General features: G+C 32.9%; 1 protein-coding gene across 5 annotated transcripts in view; it reads right to left on the bottom strand.

The window, feature by feature from the left end:
* Positions 1 to 9,222: 9,222 nt before the first annotated feature.
* The window catches only part of LOC133191911 (innexin unc-9-like), a 69,038-nt gene continuing 55,220 nt past the window's right edge, over positions 9,223 to 23,040 (bottom strand). For 3 of the 5 annotated variants that reach the window (XM_061327667.1, XM_061327669.1, XM_061327665.1), the window contains exons 2-3: positions 14,697 to 14,949; positions 9,223 to 11,318 (exon numbers count right to left, since the gene is read on the bottom strand). In XM_061327667.1, coding sequence (XP_061183651.1) covers positions 10,347 to 11,318; positions 14,697 to 14,949 — 1,225 coding nt within the window. In that variant the 3' untranslated portion in view covers positions 9,223 to 10,346. Of the gene's footprint in view, positions 11,319 to 14,696; positions 14,950 to 18,219; positions 18,696 to 22,480; positions 22,534 to 23,040 lie in introns of those variants that run through there. The other 2 variants (XM_061327666.1, XM_061327668.1) reach the window with 2 other exon arrangements.

Here is a 23,040-nt window from a genome sequence, read left to right as displayed (position 1 = left end):
TATCGCGGGTGCAGTAGCCTGCATATCTAGAGCATTAAAAGGGCAACTGATAGGCTGGACTGCTCCGTCCGTGATGCTCGCCGACGGAGAAATTCGGAGGTAGTCTTCAGACGAAGCTCTCGTCTCCCCGCTCGTTTCCGTGGCTGAGCCTCGATCTGACTAGCCGTCTTTTGCTTAGGCAGTATGAATCTCGAAATATAAACAAAGAAAATGTGTTTACCATGGGCTATTTTCAAACGTTAATGTAATATAACTACTTTCAATGCACGTGTGTACCTAGCATATATACATGCAGGCCTGTTAAAATCAAAAACATCTATGAAAATTGTTAGCATCGATGATTAAATTTGGATAAATATGCAATAAAATAGCGTTTATAATTTCAATGCAACAATTTTTTGACAAAAAGTAAACGTATTAACTGAAAACAATGGAAAAATTACCCCCCCCCCCCCCCTGTGAAATTCCGTCTTTAGCTTTGAAAACTTCGACTGATGATGAATGTGTGCACTTATGACGTAAGCAAAATGTGTTGAGGTATAGACAAATTCAAGCAAGGCCAAAATAAATCATCCCAAAAAACCGTATTTTGAGAAAATTAAATAGTTTTTCACTTTGATAAATGGATTTAACCTTTAATAGTGAAATCCTATATTATAATTTCAGAATATCACTCCTTAAGGAGTGATGTCAAAACTTATACTTCACACACACTCTACAGAAAAGTTAGAAGTTCCAAAATTATATTTTTACTATGTATCAGTTTATTTAAACACAGAAGGATGGGTTTAATAAATATGCCCTTATACAAAAAACACAAAGGATAGAAATCCATTAACACTCCGTTATTTTACTAATAACATACTTTCAATGTCTTTGCAGATCGTGCTTCAATTTGCAGTAGTTATTATATCTGTTTGGGCATGCTCGGGTGAGTAATTTGACGTTAAGGTCATTAAGGTTCATTCAGAAAACAGCTACTTGTGTAGTTATTACTCGCACGAATTTCCTTTATTAAAAAAAATAATTATCATGTGTTTTATGAACTAAATGTCTTTTAAAGTTCGGTCTCTTCTAAATCCAAAATTTGTGTTTGAATGCGTTTTTTAAATGATCAGAGTTTTCCACGATTTGTTGTCGCTTCCTTAAGATATTGTGAATATTCGGGAATGTGTTGTAATCTTTGTCGTTTCTAATATGATTAATACATTTGTCATATTTTCTGTTTTCCGTTCGCGTTTAGTAACGCCCCTTTTACCATGCATGAAACATACACTCATACATTTTTTTTTACTATATGTAGTTTATCCTGCTTTGTTCATTCAGCAGAGAGACAGATTTTATTTATTTAATATTACACGTACGATTTGCAATTTTGTTAAAGGTCCTATTTACGAATCACTAGTATGCCTTGAGTTGTGAAAAAGTTTAATATTGCATTTTTTTTTCTGCCTGTTTATTTTTCATTATTTTTCTTGTAGAAGTTATAGTTGGTACGAACACAATCACCAGCATTCGACCACCAATTGCAAAATGTTCCTCCCTTTCATGCGTAGTGTCGGTTACTGTTCAATCTGAGTATGATGTGAAAGAAGAATGGGCGATATTAAAAAATAATGATGCAGTGGTAAGTGGTACGCGCAAATTCTGCATAGTAAGCATTAGATATGTGTGGAAGTATTATCCGACTCAAATTGAATTCAAACAAAGTTTAATTACAACAGAAAAATACTCTTTAACCATGAAAACTATTGTATAAGGGAATTAACTTTTCAGTATAAAATAAGCCTCATATACGTATAACTACTGCAGACATGGAGGATAAAAACTTTTTAAATGTTTCATTTTCATTCAGAAAATTACGGACTGGAACACAGACGAAAATAAATATGTATTTTTAAAAGGCGTCAATCCCAAAAACTGTACAATATGGTGTAATTATACTGTGACACTGGTGATTCTGAGACCAGACCAATTCAATGACTATGGATTCTATCAACTTATTCTAAGATCATGCAATTCTCAAAGACACCTGAACGATCACCTTGTAAAATATTTTAAAGTGCCAACGAATGAAGAAGGTAAATTTCGTTTTTATAAAGAGAGATGTCAAACAAAGTAATTAACAATCATCAGGAAAATATTCATAATGATTTGAAGTTTAAAAAATTGAAATTAAGAATAAGAAGTAAGCATTTTTAAGAAGAAAATTTTTATTCTCAGTTGACAAACCGATACCTAAAACTACAACCTTTGCAGGGTTGCAAATAACATTTAAAACCTTAGGGGCCACCCCCACCCCCCCCCCCCTTTAATAAGTTTTACTCGCCCACAATCTAATTTTGGGGCCCACAATTTTCTCTCCACTTTGTAAAGAAAAAATCTCAATCTTTTTTGTATTTTAATCTCTGAGAAGTATACTTTGCTGTCAACAGTCTTTCATTTCACTGTTTATTTTGATACCATGGATGGAGGACATTACTTCATTTCCTTTATTTTGAGACTTCATAAAGTTATAATGATAAAGTGATTAAGGGTCTAGAAAATATTTTGTTGGTAGGGAACAGTGAAAATGAAAGTACATTTATTTGTAGAATCGAAGCATGGTCAGAATCTGGAAAGGTTCTGATAAAATTATTGTTCGCCATGTGGTCAATTACATCCACAAGAGCTGGTTGCCCACAGGCTAAATTACTAGCATTTGCTAGTGGGCGAGTGGTTATTTGCAATTTAACCTTTAATTTTATTGATTGATTGAATGCATGTTGTTTTATGTCCCTTTCGAGAATTTTACACTTATATAGAGACGTAAGCATATAACGAAGAAGGCTTCAAATTTAGACCTTTGTTCGGCACTCAGGGCCATTGAGTAGTGAGGGTTCTTTATCGTGCCAACGTCTACCGTAACACAGGACCTTGGTTTTTAAGATCTCATCCCAAAGACTCTTGACTTTCACTTCTAATGCCGGGCGCTTGGCAAAGGAACAGTCACTACCCATGTTTATTTTTTGGTTTGACGCGGCGCGGCGAACGAGAATCGAGTCCGTGCATCCCAATCACGAAGAGAACGTCCTACCACTAGGCTACCGTGACCGGTACTACACCCTTTGAAGGTAATTATAGAGAAATAGATTGAAAAAGTACATCTTTAAATAAAGCTTTTTAACCAGATCCAACTTATAATAAATTTTATTGTAGAATGAATATCAATATTCTTCCACTTTTCTTTGTCAGTTCCATACTAGTATTATAAGAATTTTTTTCACTTAGACTTATAATACAAGTAAATATTCATATATATTTTTAGCTTGTTGAATTTTTAAATTTGCATTTTTCCCCCGTTGAGTGACTGTAATTATAATAACATATATTTGTTCATAGTCTTATTCAGATAGTTAAACCGATGTTCTCTATCAGATTGAGTTGAATGATCTTTAAGTGGAATTTAATTTCTTTTGTAAAATAAGTGTATAATTTTAAAATTGTTTTCATTTCCCTTACTTTTTCATAAATTATACATCAACTTAAGTAATCGAACGAATTCAAAATTCCTGGCATAACGTGTCAAGTATATTATTCATACATGACTTGAATTTAAGGGCCATCTACTTGAGAAAGTCAGTTACAAATGTGTTAACTGTGGACAAATAAAAACCAATAAAAAGGTACGAAAAATAAGTCAAGAGGTAATGCAGTGCTCAAACTGCCATTTTTATAGTAACCTATTGCCACCCAAAACTCGCTTAGTTTACATTAAAACCACTCATACATGTATCTTAAGGAAGATCACCACGTATTCAAAACGATTTATTTTAAAATGAATCCCACAAGGCAGCTGATCACATTTGAAAAAAAATCTCCAGTTTATTATAGTTTATAATAGGGGAAATTCAATTGAAACAAAGATGGTTTTGATCACTTTGGCTGATGGTCCATTTTGTTGTTAAAACGGTTTTGAAAATAAGATTGGAGCACCGATTCCAACAATGTAAGTTGTATATATATTCGACACAATGTTAATTAAATTATGTGATCTTTCAGACATTGAAAGAGATGATGAAAAACATTTACAACGCTTCTGGTCATTTCTGTGGCAGGAACGTCTTTATTTGCCTAACCGTGTGCATATTGATGTTCTAACGAAAATAAATATGAAAATTGAATGAAAGATGCATTAATTAAAAGGTTTTTATTATTTCCCCTCTATCCTTTGAAAATATGCAAAATCCAATATTTGATGATGAATATTTCTAGAAAGAGAAAATCTGTACTCACAGAAAAACAGCTGACAATCACATACAGTAATCCTCCAGGTATAAAACTTCCAACTAGAAAGAGTATTTAAAAGGTATATTTTACTTGCATGGTAAATTGTTTATTGCAGGCTTTCAGGTGAAAGTTATTTACTGATAATTCTTGTGTATAAGTTGATTGATTAATGATGATTTATTGAATAATTATCAAAAATAAATAAAATAAAATAAAAACCTTGTTAGAAGTGTATGAAACATATATGGTAGAGGATTATGCTTTTGTTAAAACAGTCAAAACTTGTGCATTTTCAGTTTCACGAACACGATCGAACGATTCAGATTTGTCGCACGTGCATTCATGTAAGTTCTACGGTAAGCAACAAACTACATGTATCAGTTAATAACTTGGAAATTAAATAAATATAATTTTGTGAAATTAAGATATTTTACTAGAAAAAGATGTTAATGGTTATCTAACAACAAAGCTATATGATAAACGTGATGACTTTTCAATCATCATCTTCCCTTACTTGTGCAGTTATATACCCTTATCACCTGAATATGGGGTGCATATCTTTCAGTTGATTCGATACGCAAGAGCATGCTCTACGTACATGTATGAACAATTTCTAAGACGAGTTAAGTTATTAACTAACAAATTGATGAAAGAAGAATATCAACAGTCTCGTTTAAAGTCATCATTTCGTACGTTCTATGGTCGATACAATGACCTTATCAGCAAATACAATCTATCATTAAGTCATATGCTTACTAACGTTTATCATACTAATTGTTAGGCCATTATTTACACACTGAATTGTCGACGGACTTTTCCGTTATTTCCCGATCATGACAAGGAGCACACGGCGGGTGTGACCGGTCGGCAGGGGATACTTACTCCTCCATGGCATCTGATCCCACTTCTGATGTTTTTGGAGGTTCGTGTTTGCTCTGCTCCCGATTTGTATTGTTTTAATGGACTTTGAGCTTGAATACTGTCCGTTATATCCAAATGTCATATACGTATTCCGTTCTCCTATCTCAATAAGTAAGAGTTCTGTGATGTGCTCTGTAGACTTTATGGTTTTGAAGAATCTTTATACAAAAGTCTACCTCCCTTCATCATGAACGTACTAACTGTCCAGCAAACAGAAACTAACAAATTCATTAAGAACACAAATCATTCCCTAAATTCAGTGTTAGAAGAAAAAAGAGGGCTAGTTGTAGAACTGAATGTTGAATAGTTTTATTATTCCATCTTCTATTCTCAGGACCTCGTCCTTAATGCCTAGTCAGCTTTAGGAAGTGTATTATTTAAGGAGATTCGCATTATGATTTGCAGTCTTTTGCTCCCTTTGGACATTTTTATTTCTCTATTTTGATTGGATTTTGATTGGAAGACGTATTCCCTTGGTAACAATTACTTTAGGTAATATTTTTTCAGACTGACCACATCTTTACAAGCTAGTGTACTCTAGGATTATTTGGTTTATGACCTTAACGTAAGCTTTAATGTGCTTCCTTGACGTAAGGTTGAGGTTAGACATGATTTTGAAGTTCTTTTGCCACTCAAGTACATTATAAGAGGTGTTTTAATAAAGATGACTAACAAACCCCTTTCCAAAAACAAATTTTAGCCACTGGTCCTATACAGAACTCTCCTCGTACGTTTGGCGCTATTATAAGTGTCGACTTGGTTGTATTTAACTAAGTAGTTAGTTTAATTAAAGAATAGATATTTCAGTCTGGAGTAATTATATAATCATGGGAAAAAATCAGACATCCATGGCCATTCATTTGTCAACTACGTCTGAAAAAAATTTGAGTAAAAAATTTAACGTATAATTTGTAGATATAAGCTAACGCAGGGAAGCTTTAGTTTTGCATGCTCAAGTATACCAGGTAAGTATTAATATATTTAAAAAAATTCGATATAAATTCACGATTTACACGTTGCTAGAGCTTTCAGACAGATTCCATATATTTTAAAGGATGCTTAGCAACTTCTATTATTCTAAAGTTATCAAAAGTATGAATTTTGGCCGTGTTTGTTTGTTTTACATTCCTGCACTTTCTAGGAACTTATCCTCAGTATTTAAGGAAAGTGGAGTAATGATAATGAAAAGGTTAGGATAAAACTTTGATCGATCTATTAAAAACCATATAAACAATACAAATCTGTAATCAGGGCATGAAACAAGACTCCAGGAAGTTCCAGAGGTGGGATCAGGTGCCTAGGATTAAGCATCCCCTGTCGATCGTTCACACCCGCCGTGAGTCCTATGTATTGATCAGGTAGACTGAATATCTGTAGTCAAATTTAGTATAAACACAAAGGCCGTACAATTGTTACGAAAAATGTCAGTCAAAATACGACCCAGTGATACATGTAAGTTGTATCTGCTAACAAGGTCATTTTAACGACCATAGAATTTACGAAATGTTGACTTTCAACTTAGTTGTTGAAATCCCTGTAACATCAACTTATCTGTCAGTAATCTACCTCGGTAAATATCGAATAAGTTTGGAGACATAAACACCATATGAAGGTGATAGCGGAACATCATTAAACAAATAAGTAAAGTTGACGATGGAAAAGCTGATGTTTCATCTCGTTTGTTAAACAGTTTAGTTGTTAGTTGGCCCTTATCGTCTAAACATCCAAATACGAAACGGATGTTGCAGACTAAAAGATATAAAAACTATTAATCAGGAAAAGAATAGAAATCCGAGAATGCAAAACCAACACACCAGTGTTGTCAGTTCTTGTTCAGTGATGTGTACAGGGATAGCAAATCGCACATATGGAGCTTTTGTCCTTGTTTACAAACGTTACAAATGTTACAAAGAAACCCTTTATCGTTGTCAGTGAATTTTAAGAATTTTCATACAACTTCAAGTCAATAAACTTACTTATTTTTAAAAAAAAAAAAATAGAAAACTGATATTGTAAACAAAACGGCAATGCAACTGTGTCTATGTCCCTTAAACATACATGTATATGTAATGAATAAATTAATCTTTTTTCTTTCCAGATAAAAGAGATAGCTAACACAAACCAGGGCATAGTTATGTACAATGTATGTGGGAATATAATATAATTGTTTGATTTTTGTTTTTTTAAGAATTGTAATGTCGATGTTTTTTTAATGTTATACAAGACAATAAAATCAATATTTGAAAAATAATCGACTTGAATTTATTCATGAAACCTGTACAGTATCAAATATGCAACATACATGTATTATATCACTCATTACATTGAAAGATTCTGCATGTATAAATAGGAAAATGAACAATCATAATAAATAAACAAACAATTTTATGCAACAATGAAATATAATTCTAATTTACAATATTCTTGTTGAATACAAATAAAACAACTATTTCAATAAATATCTTCAAAACTTGAACAATTTTTTATTTTAATGTCAAGCAGCTTTTCCAACAATTTATAGATGAACATTTCATTAAACTTTGTGATTTGCATGATTAGGATGTAATTGTTCCTCAAAGATCTATATCACCGGACATGGGTTAATTATTTGCACAAGCATATTCAATGAGAGATTGAAACAGTTTCTCTGTGCATATGTATTGTATTTCGTGCAATGAAAAATTAATACTTGTACTTTTTAGTTACAGTTATATTTTTTACCTATAATTTATTTGAAAAAAGCCTTTCCGTCTGATTTCAACAATTAGAAATACTACGAACAACGTGATAATACATGTAGCATCTGTTCACTTTGTTATAACAGATAATAGAAAACCTTAATGTTACAAAAGATACAACAACGATTATATAACATAAGTTGTCGAATATTGAAAGGCTGTTCGAGGGGTCCAGATGAATGTTTGTACAGATCCAACTGGTCTACTTGATTCAAGAGAAAACCCAGATATATATGTACCAAGTTAATAAATTTTCTGTGAACAAACGTCAGATGTTACAATCGATTTACAACTTCAAAATAACAATTACACACACACAATCGTGTTAATTTGAGCCTAATATGAGAGAATCGAAAATCAATATTACATTTAAAAATATAATTCATCACAGAAGATTATGTACAATTATGTAAGTTACTTTGTTCCCCGTCAATTTTAAACACAGTAAAATAGAAAAGCATTTCATGTTTACCTTTTCAGTTTATGGTTTTTAACTTTGTGGGGAATAAAACATTCACTTTCCTTTTTTTTAAACGACCAAATATTATTCTTTTCTTGAGAGAAAATTTTAATCTTGCAAGGATAAAAAGGAAAGAAAAAACGAGAAATTTATACAAGAAGACAGAAAATGAAAGGGGAGGGGGGTAAAATTTACATGTTCTGTAACAAAAAAAGTTTACGTTAAATTCGCGTTTTTTATCAAAGTTTTCTCTTTAAAAGATCTATCCTTAAGAAGACTCTTTGAGTGATAAAATTATCAAAATTTAAGTTTGTTCTTTGCCCAAACATCAGACATGCTATCACTTATAGAGGTTTCTTCAAATCGTGCATCCAGTATCACGATAAAGGACCAAAATTTCAAAGGACTAAATAAGAGAAAGTTTTTGAAGCAAACAATATTGTTTTCAACACTAGAAGAACATCATATAATAGGAATGAACCCAACAGATACAATAATCATTAGTCATCTGTTTTACCTCATGGCGAAGGACTTATTTGTCATATTCTTTGGTACATATGTAATTTCAAAGCATAATACAATGTAATTTTAGTTTCACTGACAACATATACTTGATAAGTCAGGGCATTAAAAAGTTTGTATTATTTAGCGATTGGCATGAACTATTTACACATTTGAGGCTACCTGACGTTCTCTCCAGACTTTACTTTTCTTCAAAAAGTTAAAAGAAATTGTTCAAGACAATTATAGGAGAACTTTGCGATAATCAACGAAATAATATCACATAAAAGAGCATCAGCTTTAACATCTTTTTAAAAAAATGACACAGGTAAATTAAAATTAATTCTATTATTCAAAATCTCTGTTTTAAAATTCAAAAGCCAATTCATCTTAAATTCAAACTACCAACTAACTGTAAAGCAACATATGGCTCTATATTTCTGGCATTACTCAGGCAAAATGTATGAAGAAAAATGAAACATGAATGACAAAAAGCTCGGCTTTCTTTAGAAGAATGAAAAATATTACAAACACCTCTTAAACACATGATGATAATGTAAAAAGCAATGTAATAGCACCTTTAGAGTTTTGTCATATTTGGTTCAAACTTTGGATGTTGTGCTTTCTATGATCACGTGGTGGATTTCAAACATGTACAGGAACCTCCTTGGAGATTTTTTTTACGTCTGTGCAAAACATTTGATTGCATATGAATCAGTTTTCAGTTTAAGGCCTTAATGAAGATTTTGGCACGCCTCCCATATGAAATTCACGTTTGTATGTTTGTTAATTTTACACTGACGTTTCCCCTACACTGGAATGATCTGTGCTATAGTCACCAAGTTTGTTAAGAAGGAGATTCTTTGCGAAAATTTCGTCCTGGTCTTCCTGAGCTATTTTGTTAAGTGAAGGCAACGCGACAAATGCATAGAAGGTGTAGATCTTATACGCTATAGGAAGACATTGTGCAAATGTCGATTGTGGATTTCTAAAAATTTGGAATTCTTATAACGTTATAAAAATTTCATTGAACATTTTCTAATTTTCCGAGTTCTTATTTGAGCATCTTTTTTATTTTAAAAATCCTTGTCCCTTTTTCAGATTCATTAAAATTTCATTTTTTGCTACTACATGTATCTATATTTTTGTCTTCGATTTCCTTTTCTTTTTATTTTACTAGTAGTCTAAGCAAGGAATTATCACCCTTTGTGCAACCTGCAATTGTATCAAAGCCATCGTAAGAGTGGAGATATTGGTCTAGTTGTTGCAAACGTTCTTTAGAGTACACAGATGATCCATACGAGTCATTCACAACTCAGAGCGATTATGGTCGAATTAACCATAATTAACCATGCTCCATTCCCGCAGAACTCCTTTTACACTTGTGTGACGTCATCTTCCATTTCTTTTTCTTCCAACTGTTCATTCAAACCACGTGGTATCCTACCGTTATCTAGTCATACATCCGCCTCTTCCGTCTCATGTCCAGAATTTTGGTTATTAGTCCTTATCTGGATACATTTCTTGCTACGGTACATGTCCCATAACTCTGCAATGATTTCCGCCACCACTATGTCACTAGAATTCTTTCCGATTAATTTTAACGTGAACACTCCATCATGTCTCAAATAATCCAGTACAAACCGTGTCGCGAGTTTTCGGTCCGGTCCTGTACCTAACCGTTCCATCAACTTCAAGAATTTTCGCACATAATGAATCCTCGTAGCTGGAACGACCATGTGCCACATCCAATTAGTTAAACTGTAGCACGAAAATATGCATACAAAAACAAGCCAAAACCACATAAAAATGTATATTTTTTCGTTAAAGAGATTAATTGGCAGAACACACTGTACTGTATACTGCTGTAAATTGGTCACTTGGCGAATCTGGAAATCACAGAGAGTCACTCTAGGAAATCTGTGCGATCCAGACCACTCTTTTCCATTAACTAATTCGTCTAATACTTGGAATCCATAGACATTATAATCTGTTCCTAGGAACTCATTGAGCAGGAACAACTGCCCAATTGCATTGGCAATGTACATAACTTTCATGAGGAAATACGTTGCCATGAGAAAGTTTCCATACCGTCGGCCACATAGTATGGATAGTTTTGTGGACAAAATATGTCGTAGTTGCACACAACATGTTCCTCTCGTATCTCGTTGATTTGAAAGACATCTATCAATGTGTTTCACAAGGTATTTTATAGTCCGAGCTCGATTTTCTGGACTTTCAAACTGAGCATTACTACCAAGACTGACGATTCTGTCCACATTTATTCCCGACTGGCCATTTAAAATCCGCCAAATGATACAGGGAATATAAAACATGAGTGCCTGCACAAGTAACATTACCGGAACCCACTGATAGTAGTTCAGCTCTTTTTCTCTCCGCAAATGTATTTGATGTTGTGGCGGCACCATCTAAAAAAAGACAAAATAAATCGTTTGACATCATAATCGCAAATAAGAACATTTTCTATACCATTACTTGGAAATAATTCATTTGAATCATTTAGTAGCTTAAGATATATGCGTAAAAATTAAAATGTTAAGCTGTTTGCAAATACTTGATTTTATCATGAATGTCATTAAATATTTCTGAAACGATTGAAGTTTCAGAACTGTAACACTAAACAAATGAAAAAATGCAACTCTGATTATTCAACTTCATCAGAATTCCTTGACCAAATGCTTTCATAGTGGATTGTAGCTCAATCTTTGTTTACTTTCAGAGAAGTGTTACGAATAATTTTGTAACATGTTTATTATAAATAACATTATTTTGTAGGTCCATTATACCTGAGGTGCGCATTGTAAGCAAAACTAAGCAATCAATAGCCAAAACACTATCCAAGATTTGAATGGCACCATGAACAGAGAAAAAGCTTTGTTTTGCAAGATAAAACTATAACTAAATAACATTCAAAAGCTTTACATAGGATATGTAGAAAAGGGGGAAGGTTGACACAGTTTGCGTACACTGTACCACTACTTTGTAACACAGTCATATCATCAGATCTCCCCTGGCATTGCTCAAGGTGAGAAATGTCACATCCTGCTTCTTTATCATATTTACTTCAAAGCTTTTAGATGACACTGAATATTACGAGTCACTTTTGTTTCAACAATAATTACATAACTTTAAGACTTACACAAACACTTCAAAGACCCCCGTCAAGGTTCCTGTTTCTCAGCACAAAGAAATACTTTAGCATCAAAAAGATAACTTTGAAGTAACGTGGCTTTTTTGGAGTGGTTTACACGTAGTTTAGAAAACATTTCGACCCTGCACCACTTTTTTATATTATTTTAGATTTAGCAGAAGCTATATGGTGTAGTTTATTTTTTAACATCTGTGAACGTAATTGCCCTCGCTGCCCTTCACAAGTTCATCAGACGCTGACTTTTCTGAAGCATTTCCGGCAATGAACTTATTAATAAACAACAGTTTATCTAGACACATAAATGTTGGTGATTAATTCAATAAATTCATACTTTATGAAGCAGGATGAAAAAATGTATTGAAGTCATTTCATTTTTGCACTGTTAGTATATTCTTAGTCTGCTTAATCCTAAGTAAATTCACGATAACATCAAATGCATTTGCTCTTACTAGAAGATACAATCTGTTAATGCCCGTGTTTGTGTGTGTGTTGCGATTCTTAGATACATTAAGCTTATGCTCTGGGCAAGCTAATGGAATTTCCAGTCATAACTCCGATAAAACCCAGTTTTTCGGGAGTTTGAGTACTGTTTGAAAAATATACAAGGCCTCAAGATGAAAAGTGCTAAAAGAGGGAAATACACCAAAATGTTTATGTTTTCTAATATTTGCCTCGCATTTAACATGATTCATAAGATATCTCATTATAAAGCCCCTTTATTTTGGCCTTCACAACACAAAAAATGGTTATTTTATGGATTCTCCTCGCATGCCTAACGATGTCTTAAAGGAAAACTGATGAATACAAATTGTCAGTATTTTACAAATTTACATAAAGGATGGGAAAATACTACTACCATCAAGTAAGAATACTCCGGGGGCGCTAAATCAGAACACTTATGTCATAAATCATAACATAATTTCATTCCTTTCTAACGCTTGAAAGATAATATTGGAATATCGTGCTAATAAAAAGTCGATGAGAAAAGGACAGAGATGCTATCTTACATTTAGCTAACTTTTATGAAAAGTCATAATTATATACTTCGACATTTTCATTGAAAAATTGGACTTTGTGTGTTGTATACACCGCTGTGACGAAGGCCTCAACTCATAATCCCATCAGACGTTCTAGGAAAGGAGAATAATTAAAAGTCTAAAATATCCATGAAAATTTTGAATCTTTACAATATAAGAGTTGATATATTATATGCAATAAATTTCACCAAAATTATCGAATACTAGTATTTGGTGAACACTATGAATAAAATGTCTTATTTTCACAATCGATTTTCATGAAGTATAATCACAAAAAAAAAAAAAAAAAAAAAAAAAAAAAAAAAAAAAAAAAACCCATAGAGGAATATAGTACATGTAACGATGTTAACGAGGAGATCAGATGCAAATTGAAGCATGCATATCTGTGTTCACGTTCCTGATTAAGGTAGCTTGGTCATCATGATAGATAAATAACATGAAAATTTTCATCTTAATACAGAAAGTGGGTACCACGTTTCATTTACAAATATACCTCGGTTATGAGAGTTCAACTAAATGAAGTAATACGAGAAGCATAGAAGTAATAATCCTTCTACAGAATCAAATAAAACAAGGGCGCCATAAAACGGAGCATCCCTTCGTAAAGGAGCACTTGATCTCGATACAAATTATTAAATGCGTAACTTCCGTTACGCACACGCACTCACTCACCCACACAAATACAAGTGCGCTACAATGTCCCCTCCAAATTCGTTGCGAGGAGATTAATAGATATGGCACTTTAAAATTTGAATTATTTTTAAGCTTATATATCAGGAAGAAAATTAATAATTAATGAATCGGAACTGTTTTGAAACATTACTATTTTTATACACACTAGCCTACCCCCCCCCCCCCCCCGAAAACAGGTTGATGTTGGGTAATAATTCTATGGTGATGGTATGGATTAATTGGATTTGACATTTAGATATTGCCTCTGGCTTGATTATTCAATGACACAATCGTATCTTCTCGGGCCTTTCCGGCAAGCTTGAAAAAAAAAAACCCACCTCGAATGTATTTACATAACCTGATGTTAAAATTTTATACAAAATCGAGTCACTTTCTCTGGAATAAAAATTTTGGATAGACAGAGTTGATTGTCCGGTTTGTACATGTAGTATATTTTGGGTAATATCTTTACGTACAATGAAGTTAAGCTTTAGACTCTATGGGGAAGGGGTCTCCCTACATTCATTTCAATCGAATTCATTCATTTCAATCGAATTCAAATTTCAATTACAGTATGCAATCGCAACATCTCGGGTCTTTCCGACAAGCGGGAACTCAACCTTAAATGTGCTACGAAGACATTCATGACACCTCCCCATTTTATAAACAGTGAAATTAATGTAGGACAACTCTTTTCTATAGAGTCTACATCAAATCCTCATTGAATGCAACGATATCAGCTAAAATATATACAATTAATAGGAAGCGACTCCATTTTGTATAAATTTTAACATCCGCGATGTAAGTACATTCCAGGTGTTTTTCCCGAGCTTGCAGGAAAGGTAAACCATGATTTTAAAATTCGTCATACATGAAGAACTCCTTGATCTAAGGAATTCTTCTGCTACACTTAAACAAGCTTTTACCTCGTCTAATGGTATGTAATAAGTATTAGAGATCCAGCATATATTGTTCGTGTAATCCACGTGAGTACCCGGAAATTCCGCCGGACACCAGCACCGGATGGGATCTCCGACGTATTGGCGGGCACTAACCACCACGGTGAATATGATGAGTATGCCTGTGGTGTAGAAATGATTGAGGCGATCTACCAAATCGTCATCATTCCGGACCTTTACATTGGCTACTCGACCAACAGACCCAATAATACTGTCCATCCTAAAAATACATAATAAAAAGAAGAAAATCACTGAATGTCGGATGATACATGTAATTTCAAATATGAAACCTTATATTAAACATGTTAAATGTGTACTTGTTTGCATGCATGATACATGTACCTACAGTACATGAATCATGCCGTTTGTTTACCCTTCTTGGAAAGGACATTGCAAATTTTGTAGAAATTAAAATTTCGTCAAAGTTTGGTACACTATTCTGCATAGCAATACAAATTCATTAAAAGGAATTGATAATACAGCCCCTTTGTTCAAACTTCTTACTTGTAATGAAAATTTTATTTTCATTTACATCAGCCATATTTATTCTGTCGATTTACTCTAGAAAACAAATCTAAGGTCCTTCTATGGTAGCCATTTTTTAAGGTCAAGATCTAGTAAATGAAAGATGCCTACAGATTTTTCAAATTTGAGAAACAAGTTCTTTTAATGATCCTTTACAAATATAGCTTGCAAAAATAGGGTGTTTCGGGACATAATTTTTTGATAAACTAGACGAAAAAACATATTTTAAACTGTAATTTTTAATGAAAAACGAAGAAAGCCATTTATAAATTTGGGAGTTTTTTCCATCTCAGATAAAAGAAATGTATGAATATTGCCCACAGTCTCTAAGAAAACAGTTTTTCATTTCTTCTTAACCTCTACTTCAAAATGATATTAAATTGAATATAGATATCGGGGTTACTTTTGACATGATTTCAAATGGAATACATTGAAAATGCTTTATTTGCTACATAATTCTTTTACAGGCGTAAAGTACGGGAAAAATTAAGCTTAAATCAATTATGACGTCATAATGGATCTAGCACCAAAAAGACAGTCTAAAGTCATTTACTAGATCTTGACCTTAAGGAAATAAACGACGCCCATCAATTTATTTATCATGTATATTCATGCATATCTCATTTTATCCCAAAATGCTTTCCTCACTAAATCTGATAGATCAGAATTCTCCTGTATTATGGATGGCATAAGATAAACACTGAAATATGACATGTTTACATCATCAATTTTTTAATGACTTCAACAGATGTAAAACAATTTACAATATGGTATTATTCTTACCTAAGTTGTTTGTACATGTGTTCTTTTTCAAGTACAGTAAATAAAATATTTTAAAAATTTGAACTCTAAATAAATCACTCGCATAAAAATTTTTAACTTTTAAAGTCAAATGTGAATGAGCTTTGATTAATAATTTACAAAATGTACCTGCCTTAATTACAATTAAGAAAATCATCATATCACATATCAAATATGAAAATGTTGTAAATAATAATAAAAAATATCGATTAATTTACTTAACAATGAATATCTACACTGTAATTATTATTAATAACGGAAAGAAACTTTACTTTAAAATTGCATACCTGTTTTACATCCATATGCATAATCTTTACGAAAGACGGGTTAACTGTCGGATTTCGTTACTTATAGGAAATATATACTTATTATTGGGTTCTCATTTGTAATGTATAATACTTTGACCAAACGTGTGTCCTGCAATTACCCTTGACATCAATTTTAGATATATTTATGATAGAGATACGGTTTATGGACTTACAATTACGACCCTAAGTGTACGGTTTCGCTACGGGTGCCATTCCAATCTCTTTGTTTCTTCATAAATAATGTATAATTATTACCGTATAAACGCCTAACCTAGCAATGCGCGTCGAAGTATATTAACTGTTAACACTAAAACTTGACCGTAATTCAATTATAATTATCAAGAAAATTGCAATTTCCCTGTTGGTAACGATGAGCTCTCTCACTATCAATCATGTATAGTTCCATAGTAAATCGATGCATTTCGGTATCTCTTTAAGGGGGTTGAGCAATTTCAACATTCCGGTATAGTATTGCAGTAAACCATTTGATTCAATAAAAAACGAAAAAAAAAAATATCAAAAGACCGAGAACGGACATTGTACTTTAAAGAAAAATGGATAAATGTATATATGTACTTTAAATCCAGCTTGTGAAACTGTTGCCGACAAGAAAAATGATAGATTATTATCAAACCACGCAGCCAGAGTTATACCATTTTCGCGCCATTCCCATTCCCTTAATGACTTTAATCTCATTAAATACATGTTCGATATACAAATATTTTCAGTGTTTGCGGATGTCAAGCAAATAAAATACCTCATCGCTCAGTAATTTACCCCATTTAAGTGTAATTTACGATTTGTAATCTTGATCAATTTCATCCATTGAATATGCCCTGGTATCTCGTCTCTAGATTTTATATTTAATGCTTCTACACCATACATGAAGTAGGCTAAAAATTCAACACTAAGACATGAAATTCTCTCAAAAAATAAGAAAAATATTCTTCCATAATTCAAATATACATATACTCAGTATATATTATATCAAGCTATCTTAATATCTTAATATGAATACTTAATTATTTTTAAAATAAAATGAGGAAGATATTTACTTACAAATGTACATCAGATCAGATTTTCTTTGTAATCTATATTTTACACATAGCTTTCTCTTAAAAATACACATGAAGTGACATCAGTTACTTTTTTTCCCATTTCTCTCTGACGAAACACCCGTTTGCTCTTACACCTTTCCCTCCATCATCAATATTACCATGTAAATACTAATTTGACGCTAGCCCTCCAAGTGACTATCGTCTTGCCAAAAATCATAAGGGTACCATTCCAGAAGAATTTTATTTCGTTATTTTAATCAACGTAATATTATGTTAACCAATATTTTTTTCGTCCTGCAGGGTGCAAATTAACTATCTTCCATACACATAACTTGGTGATAGTGCACAGATGTGTACATGTAATCAAAACCATGTGTTACCACTTGCAGAGAAAGGATCACATCTATTTCCCGATCTCTGTTCCGTCTCAGTGTTTTGCCATTAATTGCTCAATATTAACTCTGTCTCCGTAGTGCTCATCCGACTTTATTTTTGCCCGTAATTGGTTTTGTGAAATTACAAACATAAGCTAATTCTATCAAATAACACAGTTGCACACCTACTAATTTGAAGATCTTCTAATTTTTCTTTTGAAACACTTTAATTCTAAGATTTGTTTCATTTCTTAAAAGAGTAAATAAAGAAGTATTTCAGGCGAAACTAAAAGGTTTTTGCAAACCATTCTTAATTGTAGGTTTCATCTATTCCCTCTTTATTGTAGCATGTAATAGGAAATAATCTTATCTTTCTTCAGTATAAATAATTAGAACAAGAAACAAGAAATAAGAAACTCTTCACCTATTTCATTTCCTACAAGTGGTTGGTCAATTATATCCATTCTAGATCCGAAAGTAATTATATCCAAAGTTTGTGACAATATCCATAGAAATCAACTCAGGTCCACTGATACAATATTGCGCCCGGTCTACCAAAAACTGTAACAATATGTACATATCCAAGTTTTCATCTCCGATGAATTTTGACGTTAATGATGTTTTAGGGGTTGCCCGTCTATCAATCCTTCTGGAACTCTGTCAGCACTGATCTTCTTATCCAACTTTCTGTGAAAAAATCTGATTGCACGCGCCGTGCTCGTATGCAAAAATAAACAGATCTTGTCAATATTTATTCCACTGGTTAGAATAGATTTTAAGTACCCCACGTGTAATTTCCTGGCGAGGGTGTTATAGACACAACTTTCGAAAATTTAGACAACATAACCTCTTGCTACAAACGTGACGTAATCACATCAAGGTGCAAACCACCAATCCCGTGACGATTCGAGCTGACTCAGTGCGAGGTGCATTTGAATGACATAATTGGCTTTGTTTACCCACCCTTGCACACAGTGTCTGCGAAGAGAGAATCATTTGCGCAATGTTTGAGATTATTTGCGAAACGTTTGATCATCATCCTTATATCGCAGGTGCCTTGTATCTGAGACTATTTCGGGAACAGTAAGTGTGCTCTTTTTGTAAATGTAAACCCTAACCCGACGAATATCAACAAAGATACTAAACAAGATCTATCTTCTGCTGCAAGATTATATCTTAAATCCATCCAGTGTTTTAAGTTATCAAAGCATATTATGTAACGTGCGCTTGATATTAAATTCTAGCTTAGCTTCTACGGACGATTGCACCCACCCAGAAAGATCATCTCGAGAAAGACAAGAGGTGATTTCCTTATAACATACTGCAAATTCTGAGAGACGTCTTGGAAAGTTTGCTAGACCCTTCGTCACAAAAGCCGTTTTTTTTAAAATTAATTTTAAAATATCGTTATGAAATTTGCAATAATTGTGCTTAATTTTAAATAAAACAATACAGAATTGTAGTTTTGATATATGTTTGCAAAAGGTGAAACCTACATTTCATACCAAGTTTTAGATAGGTTTCAAATTACTAAGAAATAAATCCAACAGAAATTCATATATTTTTTCTGAAAACTTTTCCTATTTTTTTGAGAATAAAAGTTATTGGTTCTACTTAATAATCGGGTGAAAAGAGAAATGATTACCTTACAGAATGAACATTTCAGCATTAAAAAGGAAGCCCTAAATCCATGTTATAGCCCAGACAGCTTCGTGATTTTGGAATGAATTTGATCAGTTCCCAAACCTTAAAGAAGGTCTACTTGGATGTTACTTATTAGTGAACGACCAGCACTTAATTTATCCATTGTTTGACACTAACCGTTTCTGCCCCGTTCGAGTATTACATAATAAGTGTTATGGGTTACGGTTTTGCCAGATTCCAGGCTATCGCATTCTGTTAATTATTTTGTTATATACATGTACATTTATGTGAATTGTATAATATTTATGTAAAGAAGGATAAGCATGCTTTCTCTCTTTTAAAATTTGTAAGTTAGATGACAGTTGTTTGCTTTCTGTTTTGCCAGTTCGCAGTCCCAAAACAGTTTCATTTCTCTTGTGGTTATAGAAAAAAAAACCCAACTAATTATCCGATAGATTTTGAACGAACAAAACGACCGTTTAAGCAAAATGACTAAACGATGAAGGATGACGTGTATTTTGCCCTTAATTATATATAGCGTAACTCTTGAATAACGTCATCAAGGATCCCAAGACAATCTCTATTCTGACCCATTTTATTTGTAATAATGTACATGCATGCTGCAAAGGTTTAATCCTATTTGAATGCGTCATTTTTTGAGAACACTCTATTCTTGCAATTTTTGTAGAACATGTACAGTTGTAATGTGCCCGTAGTTTTCCTCTTTTTCAACAAGTGCTTTTGAAGAAACTCATAATTGCACGATACACTTTATCCTAATCAGATTGGTATCAAAGTTACTACGAGACTCGGGATGATTCACTGCATGCTTAAGTCATCTCATCTGAGTTTATCAGAAATCTGGCACTGAAAACTAGGTCTAATGAAACAAAATTAATCATCTTCTCAACTGGCATTGTCATTTTAGTATCGACCAGACTGCACAGATTTCGTTAAAAAAAAATTAACAAATGACAATTTGATAACCTTTACGTACTGCAGAAGTAGACATTTTTTTCTTTTAGTGGGTGAAAAATTACCTATGGCTTTGTTCTTTCACAAAGAATAGCAAAAGTACATCGTTTTTAATTCGATGCTTTTAAGCATCGTTCTATAATTAAGAACTTTGTTGAATGTAATTGGGATTATTCTTATAAAATGTAAGGCAGTGCATTTAATTTTCTCAGTTAGTAATTACTTTCAACATGTCTGACGTCAATTATATTATGATTGGTTCAGGAAATATTCAACACCTTCCATACATTTGCTCATGAAATAAAACAATCTGCAAGAAACAACAACCTTCCCTAAGACCCATGTTTTGCTTTAATCATATGGCTGCCGAGTTATCCGATAATTACATAAATTTGTAAATATGTAGAAAATTAACACGGGGTAGAAGGTGAATCGAGAGTCAAAACATACGAAGAACACACGTGCAGTCGGTAATCAAAGTAGGATGAAGTGTCGAGAGGTAATCCGATTAATATGATTTTCGATACGATTGGTATTTTACCTGCTGCGATTTGTTGTTATTTTACCAAGTGCTTCTTAAAATCTTTGGACCCAGATGGCTCGGCATGTAAAGCTGCTACATATACGTTTTCATAGCTTTAAAGATAAGATAGCGTGCTTTTGGGCGTTTTAGTCCGAGATAGTATTTTTATTGTGGCATAAACCTTATAGTTTTGCTTCTCTTTCAGATCTCACGGAAATTGAGCAATGTGCTCGGAATACTTTAAAGTGTAAATTCTACACACGCCTTGCTTTCATCATCTGTTGATTAAAAATATCAGAAGGAGTTACAAGTGCATTCACGAATTTCTTTTCATTCGATTAAGTCTAGCTCAACGAAATTTGTAACAATTAGAAAATATTAACAAATCTCCTAACTCTCGATATTTTTCGGAAATATTAGTTCTAGAGAAATCGTGTCTAAAATGCATCAAAAAAAGATTAGTCATTTTTAAAAAAAATATATTGAACCCCAACTGGATACATTCTGTTTCATCGCTTACCATGCTTTGCTTTAGAGGATTCAATTGGTTATTAAAACATGCCTGCTGAAAATTGAAAGCACATTGCTCCAGGGAAATTTGCAGCATATGAACAATGTAAATCAGCAATTGTACAGGAATACGAGAGATAAGAATTAGAATATTCAGATTTTTTGCACCAGGAGTTTTCTTTTCAAACATTTATACCAAAGCTTTTAAAATATACAAATTTTCAAGCCAAAAACAAGTATAATTTTGTGGCATATTTTCGGAGACACTCGTTTTTATGTCAAACATTTTAAAACTTCGTAGACTGACAAATGCATTAATAAAGGATACAGATGTACGTAAGTCCTCTGTGTATACCGCAAAAGAGTGAAGCTGTTCCATCTGCCCGTGAACCTTTTCGCACTTACAAACTCTCACGGAGAATACTTTTAGAAAATTGTTGACAACGATTTTCCCCATCGTCAAAAGGTAATCTAATTTGGGGTTTCTTACTTAGAATATTTTTATCAAATTATGGTTACCACGAGCGAATAGGCTAAGGAATGTATTGCAAAGCTAGACTATATTTATTCGCTTTGTCTACATGGGAATAACTTACAAAAAAGATTATTTGTCTACAAAAGAATTGTCTACGAATAAAAACAACCATTTGTATTTTAAATAGAGTTTTCTATCAACCTTCGACACGAATTTATTTTGAGTAAAATGTATGTATGAAATATGACATAATAAGCACATGTTATTAATTTAAAATTTGTTTAGATATTATTATGCTGTAGAAAGTCTTGTGCTGATATTTCTTGTCTGACATTCTGGCTAAGAAAACCTAGTTTATGAACATTGTCCAAGTAAAACACAGAGAAAAGCCGCCAAATGTTTGTACGAAGCCTATAGTAGTTTTGTTAAGTAATTGAAGAAAGTTATGATACAATACACCTGACCTGAAAATTATGGTTTACTTTGGAGGAAGATATAATCAAGACATTCAGCTGAGAGCATATTAAAGTGCGAAGATGAAAATAGGATAGTACATACATGCCTCGCGAATGAATAGCTGCATGATGCCCTGTCATGACGTCACAAAGGTCATTTCACAGCATCCTCAAAATGGAAGAGAATTTTCCAAAAAACCCACAAACGATGTACAACACGGAAAAATGTTGTTACGAATTAGATATCCGTTCCTTAACATTTCAAAAGGAATTTTATACATTCTTAATGTCAACCAATGTCGGCATAAACTTAATAATCCAGCTATTAAACATAATTGATTTCGTGTCATCCGACGAGTCCACAAGCAACATATCTCTCCTACAGCCTCTGTGCAATAGTTAGTTCAGTCCTATGTCCCATGCTTGTATCGACTAGCAAATGCCAAACGATCACTCGATAATCTGCAGCACATTTTTGTTTTCTTGGAAGGGATTGAATATCGTAGTGAATATTAGCAAAAACACAACAATAACGTAATAGTTAAGAACAATATCCATAGCGACGAAGACAATTATCACTCCGTCAAGTGCTTTACATATATACCAAGAATGATATGAAAAAAAATAAATAAATGACGAGAAACAAGGTGAAAATTGTACAGC

This window comes from Saccostrea echinata, unplaced genomic scaffold, assembly GCF_033153115.1.
Source record: "Saccostrea echinata isolate AGI-Se365-2 ecotype Australia unplaced genomic scaffold, CSIRO_AGI_Sech_v1 ptg000025l, whole genome shotgun sequence".
Lineage (NCBI taxonomy): Eukaryota > Metazoa > Mollusca > Bivalvia > Ostreida > Ostreidae > Saccostrea > Saccostrea echinata.
This window is presented reverse-complemented; position numbering and strand designations above follow the sequence as displayed.